The 14903-nt window shown below is 41.1% G+C and overlaps 1 protein-coding gene and 1 pseudogene across 1 annotated transcript; one reads left to right on the top strand and one right to left on the bottom strand.

The window, feature by feature from the left end:
- Positions 1-268: 268 nt before the first annotated feature.
- rps15 (ribosomal protein S15) lies at positions 269-5531 on the bottom strand. The gene is made up of 4 exons (XM_088320116.1): positions 5409-5531; positions 5010-5095; positions 1788-2022; positions 269-433 (listed from the first exon to the last, which is right to left on the bottom strand). Exons 1-4 carry the CDS (start codon positions 5409-5411, stop codon positions 320-322), a joined length of 438 nt encoding a protein of 145 aa, XP_088176242.1. The 5' UTR covers positions 5412-5531; the 3' UTR covers positions 269-319.
- A 960-nt stretch (positions 5532-6491) lies between these two features.
- Positions 6492-9229, top strand: LOC148376580 (ubiquitin carboxyl-terminal hydrolase 7 pseudogene; annotated as a pseudogene).
- Positions 9230-14903: the final 5674 nt, after the last annotated feature.

Genomic DNA, 14903 nt, shown 5'->3' with positions numbered 1-14903 from the left:
TGGGGTCATTTACATTGACGACACTAACCCACGAATTAACTAATTTTTTGCAGCGTTCTAGTGAGGCGTTTTTAACGGTAGACTAGAATCATGTGTACCTTTAAGAAAAATAGGTACTCTTCAAATACTACACTATTCATTGTTCTTTGATAAAAGGCAAGAAGTTCTTGACTCCACTTTTATATGTACGCCTAGAAAAGGTACACCAAAAATGCCATTTAGAAGTGATATTTTTATTGAGAAGAGGGAAAAAAATCAAGTAAACAAGTTTTGTGGGGTAGCCATTTTTGTGTTTATTTATACAAAGTGGACAGCCATTTTACTTCAGGGGGATGAAACGGGAAGAGTGTGTAGCTCCGATACCAGGGCGACCGTGCTTGACTGGCTTGTAGGTGATGGAGAACTCGCCCAAGTAGTGACCACACATCTCAGGCTAAGGGAGGGGGAAAAAAATTGAATTAGTCAAATCACAAGAGCATCATTTTACGATTTACCTCATAATCAAATACTGTTTAATCAGCTTTAATAACAAGTACAGAATGTTTTGGATGCTCTTTGTATATTTTTAAGTGCCAGTGTGTAATATTTCCTCACAAGAGATCGTCATAGCTTAGAATCGAGCTGAATTAGGCGTGTGCATTACGAAAGCCCGATGATATAAATTTCAAAGCCTTTGGGGTATGGCGCCCGCCCCGAGACAGAGGTTGTGGTTCGAGCCTCGGCCGAGTCATACCTAAGACTTAAACATTGCTACCCGTTGCATCCCTGCTTGGCGTTCAGCATTAGGGGTTGGATTTGGGGGGTTTGGTCACCTAATGACTCCCAACACCTCAGTTTAGTTGAGCGAGGGGGCTGGGAATCCCCTCCTCTGAATCAATCTCCCAAAGAGTCAGAAATGACTCTAGCCACCTCCCACTAGGGGGATATGGCTGTGATATATATATACCCTGTATTAACTCAAAAGCAGATATTTTTTATATTTCTAAAATAGTAACCCGGAGACTGTTAACCAAGATATGCATTAGTGTGTTTGGCAGAAGCAAGATTACTGATATTAAACATCTATGAAATGGCTCACGTAATCCACACTTTTGAACTTCTCATTTAGATTTGGAAGAAGAAATCTTTTTATCTTCAACATAAATACTTTTTAATTTTGTTTGCCTTATATATATAACCTCTATATTTGGTGAGCAAGAAATGAGACACAAAAGCTGGATACATCCAAAACGACAGAAAAGGGCAATGGGCTTTAGTGAATTCTATCAGCTAGCTGGAAAATCTACCAAAAAGGCCAGTAAAAGATTGCAAGAGCACAAGTCGCTAGCATGACCTGCTGTGGGAGGCAAATGACGCTAAAGAACAGCGGAGAAGCAGCTAACAATAGCAAGCCATAGCTCGAGGCCAAGTGGCTAAAAAGAGTGGCTAGAGAAGAAAACTGAGCAAAAGATGCCTGTGATTGAAGGATTTAGTTGTAGAAGTGGCTGCCCCCAAAAAATAAATTAAAAAAGCACCACGGGGACAAGCTACGAACGCAAAATAGTCAATGAGGCTTTTGTATCAATAAGATGGCACCCAAATACGTCTATTTTTAGGAGGCTCATAATAAATTTCTAAATCCATAGGTCTTTAACAATGTATGCCAATGATATAGTACTTCTGTTCTTTAAATTAAACGAGAAAAGTATTTTCACACCGCTAGTGGTCACTATATCACACATACTTGGGCTTTTAATTCACACAGTAATTCTTAAGCAATCGATCGCTGCTGGTTCCCGGAACCTCACCTTGATTTCAACCTGGTTGAAAGTTTTGCCATTGTACACGCCAACCATGGAGCCGACCATCTCAGGCAGGATAACCATGTCCCGCAGATGGGTCTTAACCACCTCGGGCTTCTCCATCGGAGGGGCTTCCTTCTTGGCCTTGCGCAGACGCTTAAGAAGAGACTGCTGCTTACGGCGCAGGCCGCGGTTCAGCCTCCTACGCTGGCGGGCGCAGTACAGCTGCATCAACTGCTCGCTATGCAGGGAAAATGAGATTGGGGGGAATTTAGTTGATGTTCAAAAAGTCTTACACTTGATATCACAGTGCCTGTCAATGATGACACAGGGCGAAATGACAACATACCAAAGAAATTGGTACAAGTTGGTAGATTTTTCATGCTAAGTCACGGACTGAAACTTAAGTTAAGACTGTCGCGTATTTTCATATTAGCAAATACTTTGCACATTCGCAACCATCTTTTTTCGCTCCACTCAATTTGTGACCACCATTGACTGAAATCTCAATGCGCGGCGACACACCCAGAAACGGTAAAAACTTGTATGTATAACTCAGACTCCCCAGCAGAATCTGACTCCACCGGATGAGACCCAATGTTGCTTAACGCTATAATATTCATGACCAGGGGCGATTTTAGGTTCAGAACTTTGGGGGTGCCATATCACTCTCCCTTTCCACCAACAACCACATACACAGATTCTTCAGTCCTGAAACATATTAATTCACTCATTTGAATAAGTAATAAATAATAAAAGGGGGCGGCAGTAGCTCAGGAGGTAGAGCGCTCGTCTTGGGATCAAGGGAACCCAGTTCGAATCCCGGCTCGTCCGTGTTACATGTCGAAGTATTCTTGGGTAAGACACTGAACCCCTAATACCTCCAATAAGCAGGTTAGCGCCTTACATGGCTGCACGGCCGCCATTGGGAAATGTGAAGCACATTGTAAAGCGCTTTGGGAAGTCATTGACTTGAAAAGCGCTATAGAAATGCAGAACATTTCATTTAAAATGATGAATAATCAACCTCAGTGATCTCACACACAACCCATTTTATTACCAAGAAGAATTCAATATAAAAATCAGTATCAATATTTGTTAATTAAAATAGCACATGGTTTGTAGAAAATCCATCATAATGTGATAATATAATACATTGTCATGCGGACCGAATAATCAAATGGACTGAACCATTTCAAAGCAGTGAAGTGTGTCTGACGCTACATTGTTCTCATTTTTTGTTATCCCTTTTTATTTATCTAGCGTTCATCATATTTAAGGAAAGGAGTTTAAAAATGTTACAATTTTTGGGGGTACCCGAGCCCCCTAAAACAGACTATTTAAGCCAATGTTCACGACCACGGCTAGTAGTACACAAGTAGGCTTTAAATAGCATACTCTATTTGCCATGTGCTATAATAGCCGTATTGTACTCCATGTTTACTGTACGCAGTTCACCGATCGTTGCAACCAGGGCACGATTGACTGTGACCCTGGTTTATTTGGATGTCCCTCTGTTATCCACCTAACTTATTGGACAAGAGAAAGTGATTCACCGTGCTAGTTGTGTTGAAATTCTAATAACGCCCCCTACTTACGCAAAACGGGAGATACCAACATTATTTTCGAAATGTCGAAAAATATCCGGACATTGCTGTAAGTTAGATTTTGTGTAAAATCAGCTTCCTCTTTCTAGTTCGTATGTAAACATACAGTGCAACGTGTACTGAATCACCAGCGCGCAAGGAACTTTGACGTTTTTATTGTTTAATATCTCGTGCATCCAAGGGTCATTCTGTTTCTTTTGAAATGAAAGTGGAATATGAAAGCTTGATGCTGTTGAGAAAATGACCGGAAAGCTTTTTTTCGGCCACCTTTTACCATTGAGGAGGACCTCTCGAAGCACATCTTCCAAAAGTAAGTTGATTTTAACCTTTATGTTTATAGAGCATAATATTTTATGAAATGATCATTTTTTAAGTACAAGACAATACAGGTTACTTATACAAGCCTTAAACATACTTGTATAAACCTTAAACATACTTGTATAAACCTTAAACATAGAAAATTCGGCACTGAAGCAACTTACTAACAATTTCAACATACAAACGATCGTCCGAACCAAACTCGTTCGTAAGTCGGGCAGTGTCTGTATACGTTTCCATTGCACCATTAATGTTTTACTCAAATTTATTACACATAGTCTTTGTTTCTAGTGTTGTAAGTCTTAGGTATGACTCAAACCAACGACCCCCCCATTGGGGCGTGCTCCCTACCCCAAGTCCACAGAGCTGGTGCAGGGAGCAGCCAATGATTTGCTAGAGTGTTTGTCTTTGTTATGAATAGCAGCACCACTCACGAAAAAGGATCTTTTAGGTCAAAAGCAGCCTATTTAAGATTCAGATATACTTTATTATCATTCTTGTACACGTGTATACAGAACGAAATGTCGATACATCTGACCCGGTCAGTTTCCTTGAATGTACAGATATAAATAAAATGTTGTATTGAGTTGGCATATTGAAGTATGTACTAATATACTAAATGGGTTCTTTGACTACTATAATTGTCCGTGGCAGCCTAGCTCAAATTAATCTTTGACGTCGATAGCACCCTGGGTAAAATGGACCCCTAACGTCTAAAGTAGTTTGCAGCAGCCATTAAATTAATGTATACCATTCTACAGGCACTCACAGTTCAGATTCCTTAACCGAATGGGTTGTAAGGAAGCCACTTCCTATAGTGTCTTTGGCAAGTACAGCCTGATGGCACCCATACCTTGTAAATATTGCCTGTCACAATACCTATTATTCCATGTTTATCCAGGAGTTAGTCTAATCTTCTTGGAACTAATGTTCGTTGCATGGTTGACTATTACAATGAAGAAATTAAAACGTTTACAGAAAATAATCTGGTATTTGACACTGTGTTCTAACACTGCTATTCAACTGGAATCTGCAATAGCCAACCTAACGCAAGCAATTGAACACGTTTAACACTGAACTACCCAATCTGAGATATGGGTTTTACATTTTGAGATTACTACAAACGCCAATTCTATATTTGCCTTCAGGTCCTTGCCTTCAGATGCCGTAAATGAAGCAAAAGCCTCACATGTACAATTTGTAATTTAACACTGTCTGAATCTCAAGTTATTAAATGGAAACAACAGACCCAAAAATTGCACTAACGACCTCAGACATATTTTTTGTCCAATGTCCAACTTACTAGGACATGTCCAGTAGCTGGTCCAGATCAACACCCCTGTAGGTGAATTTCCTGAAGGTACGCTTCTTCTTAAGCTCAACATCCGCCTGCAACAGAAAATAACAATTTTGGGTCAAATAAACATTAATTCACTCATTAATGAGCGAGTGACGATTAAATAGAACGACTCCTTGGGATCGCATAGTCAGGTCCTGTTAGCATTTAGCTTAGCATAGCCCTTCGCATAAACGAACGATAGTAAACCCAGTACATCGAATTAAATGGTTATCATTTATGGCTAAAAAGCTGTTGAAAGCGTCAAACAATCAAACCATGCATTAATTCCCCCCGAATATAAATAGAAGGGCTCAGATGCATTTGGATGGTTTTTAAAATTTCAGGGATTATGTTAGCACCTACCATCTTGCCAAGAGTTCCGGGGGAAAGGGAAGCATGAAATCTCGTTACTCATAATATCGCGGGATTTCAGTTACATCCGGCTGTCTCTAGTGGGGAGATTCTCCGATGGACAGCAGGCGGCGGCAAAATTCTTTAAACAAAGTTGACAAATGTGCAGGAATCAATAATTTCTTTATTTTTGTTGTTCATACTGCATACCTGTCAAGCTCCAGGGCTCCATGCCCTTACAAGCTAACGTATTTTCCCTTACAAAATCCAAAATAATCTTATGTAACCGCGGTGTACGTGTCCCACCAAAGATCCACATTCACGCTGGACTGGATGATGAGGTTTTTATTATTACAGTTTCTGCAAATGGATGAGTCACAACATTAGCTTTTTCTGCTGGGTCAGATCTCTTTGATCTCTTTGTAGTACTCTGGTAAAACTGACAACAAACCCCACCTCCTGGTCACATGTTAGAAGCCAAAACCAAACCCCACCCCATACCAGCAGATGGCACTGTTGGACTCAGCATTGCAGGACATTTACCAAAAACTATACACATATTTTAGCAGGAATTTCAATAAAATAAAAGTTATTATCTTTATGACCCCAGCTGACAAATCTCTCACCATGCATAGTAATGTGATTGATATTGTCAAGCTGTTTAGGTTTATTTTCGTTTTGTTTCTGTTTTACTAAATATTAATTCCCCTTGTAGAGATCAAAGAGATCAGACCCAGCAGAAAAAGCTAATGTTGTGACTCATCCATTTGCAGGTAAATTGTACCCATTTTTATACTCAATATTGTTTTTATTCCTATTTTTCATATACATTAGAAAAAGGATGATGTTGGTTAAAATTCAGAGTAAAGAAAAACATGTTGAATTCATTGTAAACGTTAAAAATCCACTATACGATCTCTTGTTAAAAGTATCTTGTTAAAATGCAAAGATTTATAAATGTATTGTGATATTCTAAAATGTATTTTCTGTAAAGTGAAAAGACAGCTCTTTGATATGCTTTGTTGTCAGTTTTACCAGAGTACTACAAAGAGATCAAAGAGATCAGACCCAGCAGAAAAAGCTAATGTTGTGAGAGCAAGGAGCTTCGCGTCGCGACGACAAAAGCTTCCAACATGAATCACCATCACCATCACCACACGCAGCAACAGCAGCAGAAAGCCGGCGAGCAGCAGCTCAGTGAACCCGAGGATATGGAAATGGAAGCCGGGGACACTGATGAACCTCCAAGAATTCCAGCCAACCCAGTCATCAACGGTAACTTAGCCATGGCCGATGGGCACAATAATACAGAAGAAGACATGGAGGATGATACCAGTTGGCGGTCAGAAGCAACATTTCGGTTTGTAGTAGAGCGCTTCAGCCGCCTCAGTGAATCAGTTCTCAGTCCGTCATGCTTTGTCCGCAACCTCCCTTGGAAGATCATGGTGATGCCACGCTTCTACGCTGATAGGCCACACCAAAAGAGTGTGGGTTTCTTCTTGCAGTGCAATGCAGAATCAGACTCCACGTCATGGTCATGCCATGCGCAGGCCATGCTCAAGATCATCAACTACAAAGATGATGAAAAGTCATTCAGTCGCAGGATAGGTCACCTCTTCTTCCACAAAGAGAACGATTGGGGCTTTTCAAACTTCATGTCCTGGAATGATGTCACTGACCCAGAACGGGGCTTTATTGATGACGACAAAGTCACATTTGAGGTTTACGTCCAAGCAGATGCCCCACACGGAGTGGCGTGGGACTCCAAGAAACACACAGGCTATGTCGGACTGAAGAACCAAGGAGCTACATGTTACATGAACAGCCTACTACAGACTCTTTTCTTCACCAACCAACTACGCCGTGCAGTATACATGATGCCTACAGAGGGAGATGACTCATCCAAGAGCGTTCCTCTGGCATTGCAGCGGGTTTTCTATGAGCTGCAACACAGCGACAAGCCTGTTGGCACAAAGAAACTTACAAAGTCCTTTGGTTGGGAAACGCTCGATAGTTTCATGCAACACGATGTTCAAGAGCTCTGTAGGGTGCTCCTTGACAATGTGGAAAACAAAATGAAAGGCACCTGTGTTGAGGGAACAATACCAAAACTCTTCAGAGGAAAGATGGTGTCATACATTCAGTGCAAGCATGTGGACTACAGATCAGAGCGGATAGAGGATTACTATGACATCCAGCTTAGTATAAAAGGAAAGAAGAACATTTTTGAGTCATTTAAGGATTATGTTGCAACTGAACAGTTGGACGGAGACAACAAATATGATGCTGGGGAGCATGGTCTGCAGGAAGCAGAAAAAGGAGTGAAGTTTCTCACTTTCCCGCCAATCCTTCACCTGCAACTGATGAGATTCATGTATGATCCACAGACTGACCAAAACATCAAGATAAATGACAGATTTGAGTTTCCCGATCAATTACCTCTTGACGAGTTTCTTCAGAAGCCCGATTCCAAAGACCCGGCTAACTACATCCTTCATGCTGTGCTCGTGCATAGTGGGGACAACCATGGCGGTCACTACGTCGTCTATCTTAACCCTAAAGGAGACGGCAAAGTGAGTGTCAAGGATCCAATATGGTGCAAGTTTGATGATGACGTCGTTTCGCGCTGCACCAAAGAAGAGGCCATAGAGCACAACTATGGTGGACACGATGACGACCTCTCTGTTCGCCACTGTACTAACGCTTACATGTTGGTCTACATACGGGAGTCCAAACTGAGTGAGGTTCTTCTACCAATGACTGATGTGGACATACCTCAGCAGCTGGTGGAACGTCTACAGGAGGAAAAGAGGGTAGAGGCTCAGAAGAGGAAGGAGCGTCAAGAGGCTCATCTCTACATGCAAGTTCAGATGGTGACAGAGGACCAGTTCTGTGGTCATCAGGGTAATGACATGTATGATGAAGAGAAAGTCAAGTACACAGTCTTTAAAGTCCTGAAGAGCTCCACGCTGCAAGAGTTTGTCCAGAACCTCTCCCAAACCATGGGTTTCCCTCAGGAACAGATGAGGTTGTGGCCCATGCAAGCCCGCAGCAACGGAACTAAACGGCCCGCTATGCTCGACTACGAGGCTGACTGCAACAAGTCTATGATAGGCTTGAGTGACAATGAGAATCCATGGACCATATTTCTGGAAACAGTGGATCCTGAACAGGCGGCCAGTGGTGCCACCCTACCCAAGTTTGACAAAGATCGTGATGTCATGTTGTTTTTGAAGATGTATGACCCCAAAACACGAAACTTAAATTATTGTGGACATATCTACACACCTATATCCTGCAAAATAAGAGACCTGCTACCAGTCATGTGTGAGCGAGCAGGCTTTTCGCAGGAAACTAGCCTTATCCTCTATGAGGAAGTTAAGCCCAATCTAACAGAGCGAATTCAGGACTATGACGGCACTCTGGACAAGGCCCTGGATGAACTCATGGATGGGGACATCATTGTCTTCCAGAAGGACGACCCAGAAAACGACAGCAGTGAACTCCCAACCGCCAAGGAATATTTCCGGGACCTCTACTACAGAGTAGATGTCATCTTTTGTGACAAGAACATCAACAATGACCCAGGTTTCGTGGTCACACTCTCCAACCGCATGAACTATTTTCAGGTGGCGAAAACTGTAGCTCAGAGGTTGAACACAGATCCCATGCTGCTGCAGTTCTTTAAGTCACAGGGGTACAGGGACGGTCCAGGGAATCCTCTCAGACACAACTATGAGGGACCCAATCTAAAGCCAATCAATGCAAAGCGGGGAAAAAAAATCACCAAGCTAGCCGTAAAACTACATTATGTTGGGGTGCAACAACGCTAAAAACATGTGGTTTGACAGATCGGAATCAGCGATCAGATCATTTTTCAGGTCTACAAAAAAAAAATAGTCAACAGTCTTCTGTTCATGGTGTTAAACACTTTTTAATTACATTTTTGGGTGAAAACTAGTACCGTAAATTTTGGACTATAGAGCACACCTGATTATAAGCCGCACCCACCACATTTTAATAGGATAACCGCATTTGTACTTACACAAGCCGCACCTGTACATAAACTCACTTACTGTACAAGCCATCGACCCGCTGTCCAATAGCGCTCTGAAAGTGGGGCCTTCTTGCACAAGTACAGGTGTGTAAAACAGTTCGTCAGTCTCCGCTATTCTCTGAAACCCCTGAAAGATCAGCTTCTTCGATGGAGGTATCTTGTTGCTATACAACTCATAAATTGATTTATTATCTTGCATGTCAGGCATCACATCAGTGGTGGGAGGTATACTCAGTTGATCTGCACTGTTCTCCCCTAAGCGCAGATCAGTTAGTTTCCCTGAGGCAGTGGGACAACTTTCGTCACTGGACAATCACGTCGAGAATGCCCTGGGGCATGGCAGTGAAAGCAAAGGTTTTTGTCTCGGCAATGAGAGAGAGCACTGTGTTCGACTTCTTTGCAAATGATACATGGCTTGTCAGTGAAACCATTAATTCTGTCTCCAGGTCGCCTGGTTGGAGCTCGCCTTCTCCCTTGAAACTGGTTTGAGGTAACACGTATCAGAACCTTCTCCAACATACTAATAACGTCCATTAGAGAGACATACTGTGGGCTCGAAGTCTGAGGTGGCTCGTGCATGAGGGTTGGACCATGGTTCACCTCAGCTTTGTGTACGGCAATTTCCGCTCTATTCGCAGGTTGTTGTAGGGAATCTGCTTTGTAGCTCTTCTCAGCGTGGTATTCATTCAGCACCTCTAGTACCTCACATGCCGACCACTTTTCGATGGTTTTTGATCTGTAAGTGAGTGCCAGTTCCTTGCATGGGCAGTTCCTAATAAACATGCGAGTGACCTCTATTTCAGGGTTGTCAAATGTTTTGCCCTGCTCACTCAAGCACTCAGAGGCATGGTCAGCTGCTCTGTTTAGTCTCAGCCAGTAGTTATAGGGGTCCTCCTGGTGTTTGGGCAAAGTTGAATAAAAGTCAGCTAAAGGGACAGCAGAGTACTTGGTACAGCTAAAGTGTTTCCTGAGGAGACTATAAATCATGTCAGGGCGGGTATAGACGTCTATATTACTGTTTCTAATGCCAAACCTAACTACATCTTTAGCTTTTCCTCTCAAATGCATTTGGATTTCCTCTGCTTGCTCTTCAAGTCTCACATTACTCTTCTTAATAAATGTCTTCATTAGATCTTCCCACTCATGTAATTTTATTGAGTCTGAGCCATCCCCATTAAATGATGGTGGTTCTTTAACCTTTCTCTGTGTAACCACCTGAACCTGTGTTACATCTGACACATAACCTGGCTTACTCAATGTGTTTGCTACATCTTGTGTGGCAGCAGCGCTAGGAGCTACTGTATTGTGTGACTGTATACGTGAGAAAATGCTATCAGCCAATGTATGTCCTATCTCCTGAATAACATTTGTCATCTGATCAGCTACACCCTCAGAAATGTCACTCGTGCTCTGATTAAACATGTTTCAAATATGTAAATGAGTCAAAATCACAAAATAAATCAGAAGCCTGCGTAACACGTCACTGTATAGCAATTTTAAATACTGTGAGCTGATGGCATCATGAAACAATGTGGCAGGTAGGACAGTCCTCGGTTCGGAGAGTTTGATAGAAGTCACGGGTCACGGCACCAATGTAACCGCGGTGTACGTGTCCCACCAAAGATCCACATTCACGCTGGACTGGATGATGAGGTTTTTATTATTACAGTTTCTGCAAATGGATGAGTCACAACATTAGCTTTTTCTGCTGGGTCAGATCTCTTTGATCTCTTTGTAGTACTCTGGTAAAACTGACAACAAACCCCACCTCCTGGTCACATGTTAGAAGCCAAAACCAAACCCCACCCCATACCAGCAGATGGCACTGTTGGACTCAGCATTGCAGGACATTTACCAAAAACTATACACATATTTTAGCAGGAATTTCAATAAAATAAAAGTTATTATCACACCCGTTACACTTACACCATATGTTTTTTCCCCAACGTGTCTATTTATGTAGTTCAACATGTTATATTAATCATGTGTTTCCTTGTATCATATATATATTGTTAGTTAACATTTTGTTTTGAAATACTGAGTTGCTCGACATGAATGAGGTTTATTATTAAAAAAGTTCAAAAATTAAGTAGCTTGGACATTCACTGTAGAAGGAAAAAAACACGTGCAAATGTAATTAAGTAGCATAATATATTTTCTTATTCAAATTATTCATTCATTTTCTGCATTAAATTATTGTTGGTAATATACTGATTAAAATGGATAACCACAAACCTGTCTTTTTTCATTTTCTCCTTTTATACTTCCTCTTTTCTTAACTTCTTTCTACAACATAATCATTCGTAATATAATGCATCAAAGCAAGTGAGCCGTTTGAGAGCCGGCTCTCTTTAATGAGTTGAGCCAAAAAGCCGCTTCAGTAAAAAGAGACACAACTACCGCATGAAATCCGATGTTGAATGATGCATGATGGGAAATCCCCAGGCGGCAGACTCATGCGCACAGTAGCATCAAACCGCTCGCTTTGTTTGCAACGGAAAAAAAAACGATACCAAGATAGAGGCTACCGTGGCGAACTCATTTGACTTGATTGATTTGCCGTTTGGGGCAGCACGGCGGCGCAGTGGTTAGCGCGTGTGCGGCACAGTTCTGAGGTCGTGGGAACCTCCTGAGTGGGTTCAAATCCAGCTACCTTGCTGTGCGGAGTTTGTATGTTCTCCCCGTGCTTGCGTGGGTTTCCTCCGGGCACTCCGGTTTCCTCCCACATTCCAAAAACATGCATTTCAGGTGAATTGGCCGGTCCAAATTGTCCCTAGGTGTGACTGAGCGAGTGAGTTGTCCGTCCCTGTGTGCCCTGCGATTGGCTGGCAACCAGTCCAGGGTGTCCCCTGCCCACTGCCCGATGATTGCTGGGATGGGCTCCAGCATCCCCGCGACCCTACTGAGGATAAGCGGTGCAGCTGATGAGATGAGATGAGATTTGCCGTTTGGTGATAGTCGGTGTATACCGGATGGTACCCATCATTGACAAATCAGCGTTTTTCCGCACAGATATTCTCGTACGTCGTACACGTCTCAAAATGCATAATAAACGTACTTTGTACGGCAAAAACGTACACGTTGACAGGTATGATACTGTGTTACCCTTTCAATTATTATGCAATAGAAATGTTATTATGTTGTCTTATTTTTGCATGATGATTGTGCCGTAATATGCAAAACATTCTTTTACACTCCTATATTGAATAAATTAATTATATATATATATATATATATATATATATATATATATATATATATATATGATCATCATCATTGTAATTACCTAAATACAATTTGGCCTACAATCGTGTTTTTCATCTTTCTTCTCCCATTTTTTTTCGACGTTCCTATATTTTGGGTGAGAAGAAAGTGTGGGATAGATCTTATAGTGCATTAAATGTTTTTATAGAACATTTTGAATTGCATTTCAGTGTTTGAAAAGAGCTTAGAAATACATTTTGATGTCATTGTGAATAAAAAAAAAATCTGAATTCATGCATAATTTGACTACAGAATAAAAATCGAAAAAAATAAACATACCAGATTGCTAAATTACACTAAACACCATATTCAACAGTGCTTTGTTTTACCTGGACAAATAACCATTGTAAGGAGAGTGCACCACCTGGGGGGAGTGGCCGGAGAGCACCCACTTGCGTCTAATCTTTTTCCACACCTGTACTTCTTCAATGTTGACTATTTTTGCACCAAATGCATATTGCACAAACCCTTACCTACTGTGTGCAACATCCTACATGCCGTCATTTCTTTGTGTAAATTGTAACTATAACCATACCCTCCTTGTTTTATAACCATATCTTCTCTGTTCCTTATCTTCTTGGTTTCTTTACCTCACTGGGAACGTGTGAAACTTGAGTGTCATGCCCAATTTCGTTGACACAATATTTTAACCCATTTTGTAACAATGACAATAAAGGTATATTCTATTTTATTCTATTCTATTCATTACTGCCGCTCTGTATATTGATGGAATCCAACGGTAGAGGTTGTTGGGTCATTGTCTTTGTCATGTCAGGTTTGATTTTTGTTTTTTTAGACACCACTTCCCTGCTACTTGGTTATTAAACATCATTCTTTGGTGCCTTCTTCCCTGCATATGGATTCACTCAAGAAACGTGACAACAACACCACATGAATACATATTTATTACATTGTATCAACCACAAAAAAACTACTACACTTGCCAATTTATTCTGTACACTTAGATGCTAACTAAAATCAGCAAACTATTTAACAGCAACAATGATGTTCCGCTTCATTCCGCTAACTTAAAACATTAAACTCATGGATATGTTGTGTTTATGGTTCTAGGTGTACAATATAAATCAGCAGGGTTACTTTAAGGGTCATTCTGTTTATCCATCAGCAATACCTCCAGAGGTGAAATTACACAAGCTTGGGTCCACATTATTCAAGTCGTTGTAGAAAAAAACAGGCCGGATTTAATTCATAAATATGTCTGAATAATAAACAAAATGGAGCAACTGGTTTTACACTTCATTAACCAATGAAAAAGGAATGATTCACTTGATACAAAAAAAAATCCAGTATCATAATTGGAATGTTAACAAAATGGATTGTTTAATCCCCGCCTCTTCTTCTGCCAGTCAAGTCGAACTGGTTATGCAGTTGACGCCAACGTATTCTATCCTGCAACATAATATATGAAAACTGAAACTGCGTGAACAAAAAACGACTCGTTTGTCACTAAAAATAAAAGAGCCTGGAATCTAATTGTCTGCCAGTTTTTGAAGCTTAGTTTCCAAGGAATGTACAGTGCCCTTAAAACCTCCCCAAACACAACTATGTTAGTCAAGAAAAGGAAATCTGGCAAAATAAAGCTCCCTGGGATACAAAACTACATACAAAAAGAGCCAAATGACCACCGTATTTTCCGGACTATAAGGCGCACATAAACACCCCAAAATGGCAGAAAAATTGAAAATGTGCCTTATTATGCGGTGCGCCTTATACGTGGATAACATTGGAAATGCATACAGTAATTTTTCATGTGCACTATTAACACGAAGAACATTAATGACCAAAATTGCAAAATATTGTAAGCAATAGGAATTGATCGAGGTAGTGGGGGCGGGGAGAGTATCGAAACCAAACCACTAGACCACCAGTGATACAGGTAACATACGAAAAGGCATTCGGTTTGATTTCATGATCACATTATTTTTATGGCATCAGAAACAAATGTTCGAGATGGAAGAATACAGAATGTCTCCCTGAAACAAAAATTCCGATTCATCATTAGATACAGTAACGAATTGTTTACCTCGTCATGCTTTATTGCGTTTATTTCCATCTTTCAGGACGACTTTGTTTTCTCCATTCTTTAACATTCATTTCATGTGTGATATGCATCCATGGTGATCCAGCGGTCAAGTTTTGGCCCTTTCACCGCCGCAACCCGGGTT

The sequence above is a fragment of the Urocampus carinirostris genome, chromosome 1 (assembly GCF_059441175.1).
Source record: "Urocampus carinirostris isolate Australia breed hairy pipefish chromosome 1, RoL_Ucar_1.0, whole genome shotgun sequence".
NCBI lineage: Eukaryota > Metazoa > Chordata > Actinopteri > Syngnathiformes > Syngnathidae > Urocampus > Urocampus carinirostris.
This window is presented reverse-complemented; position numbering and strand designations above follow the sequence as displayed.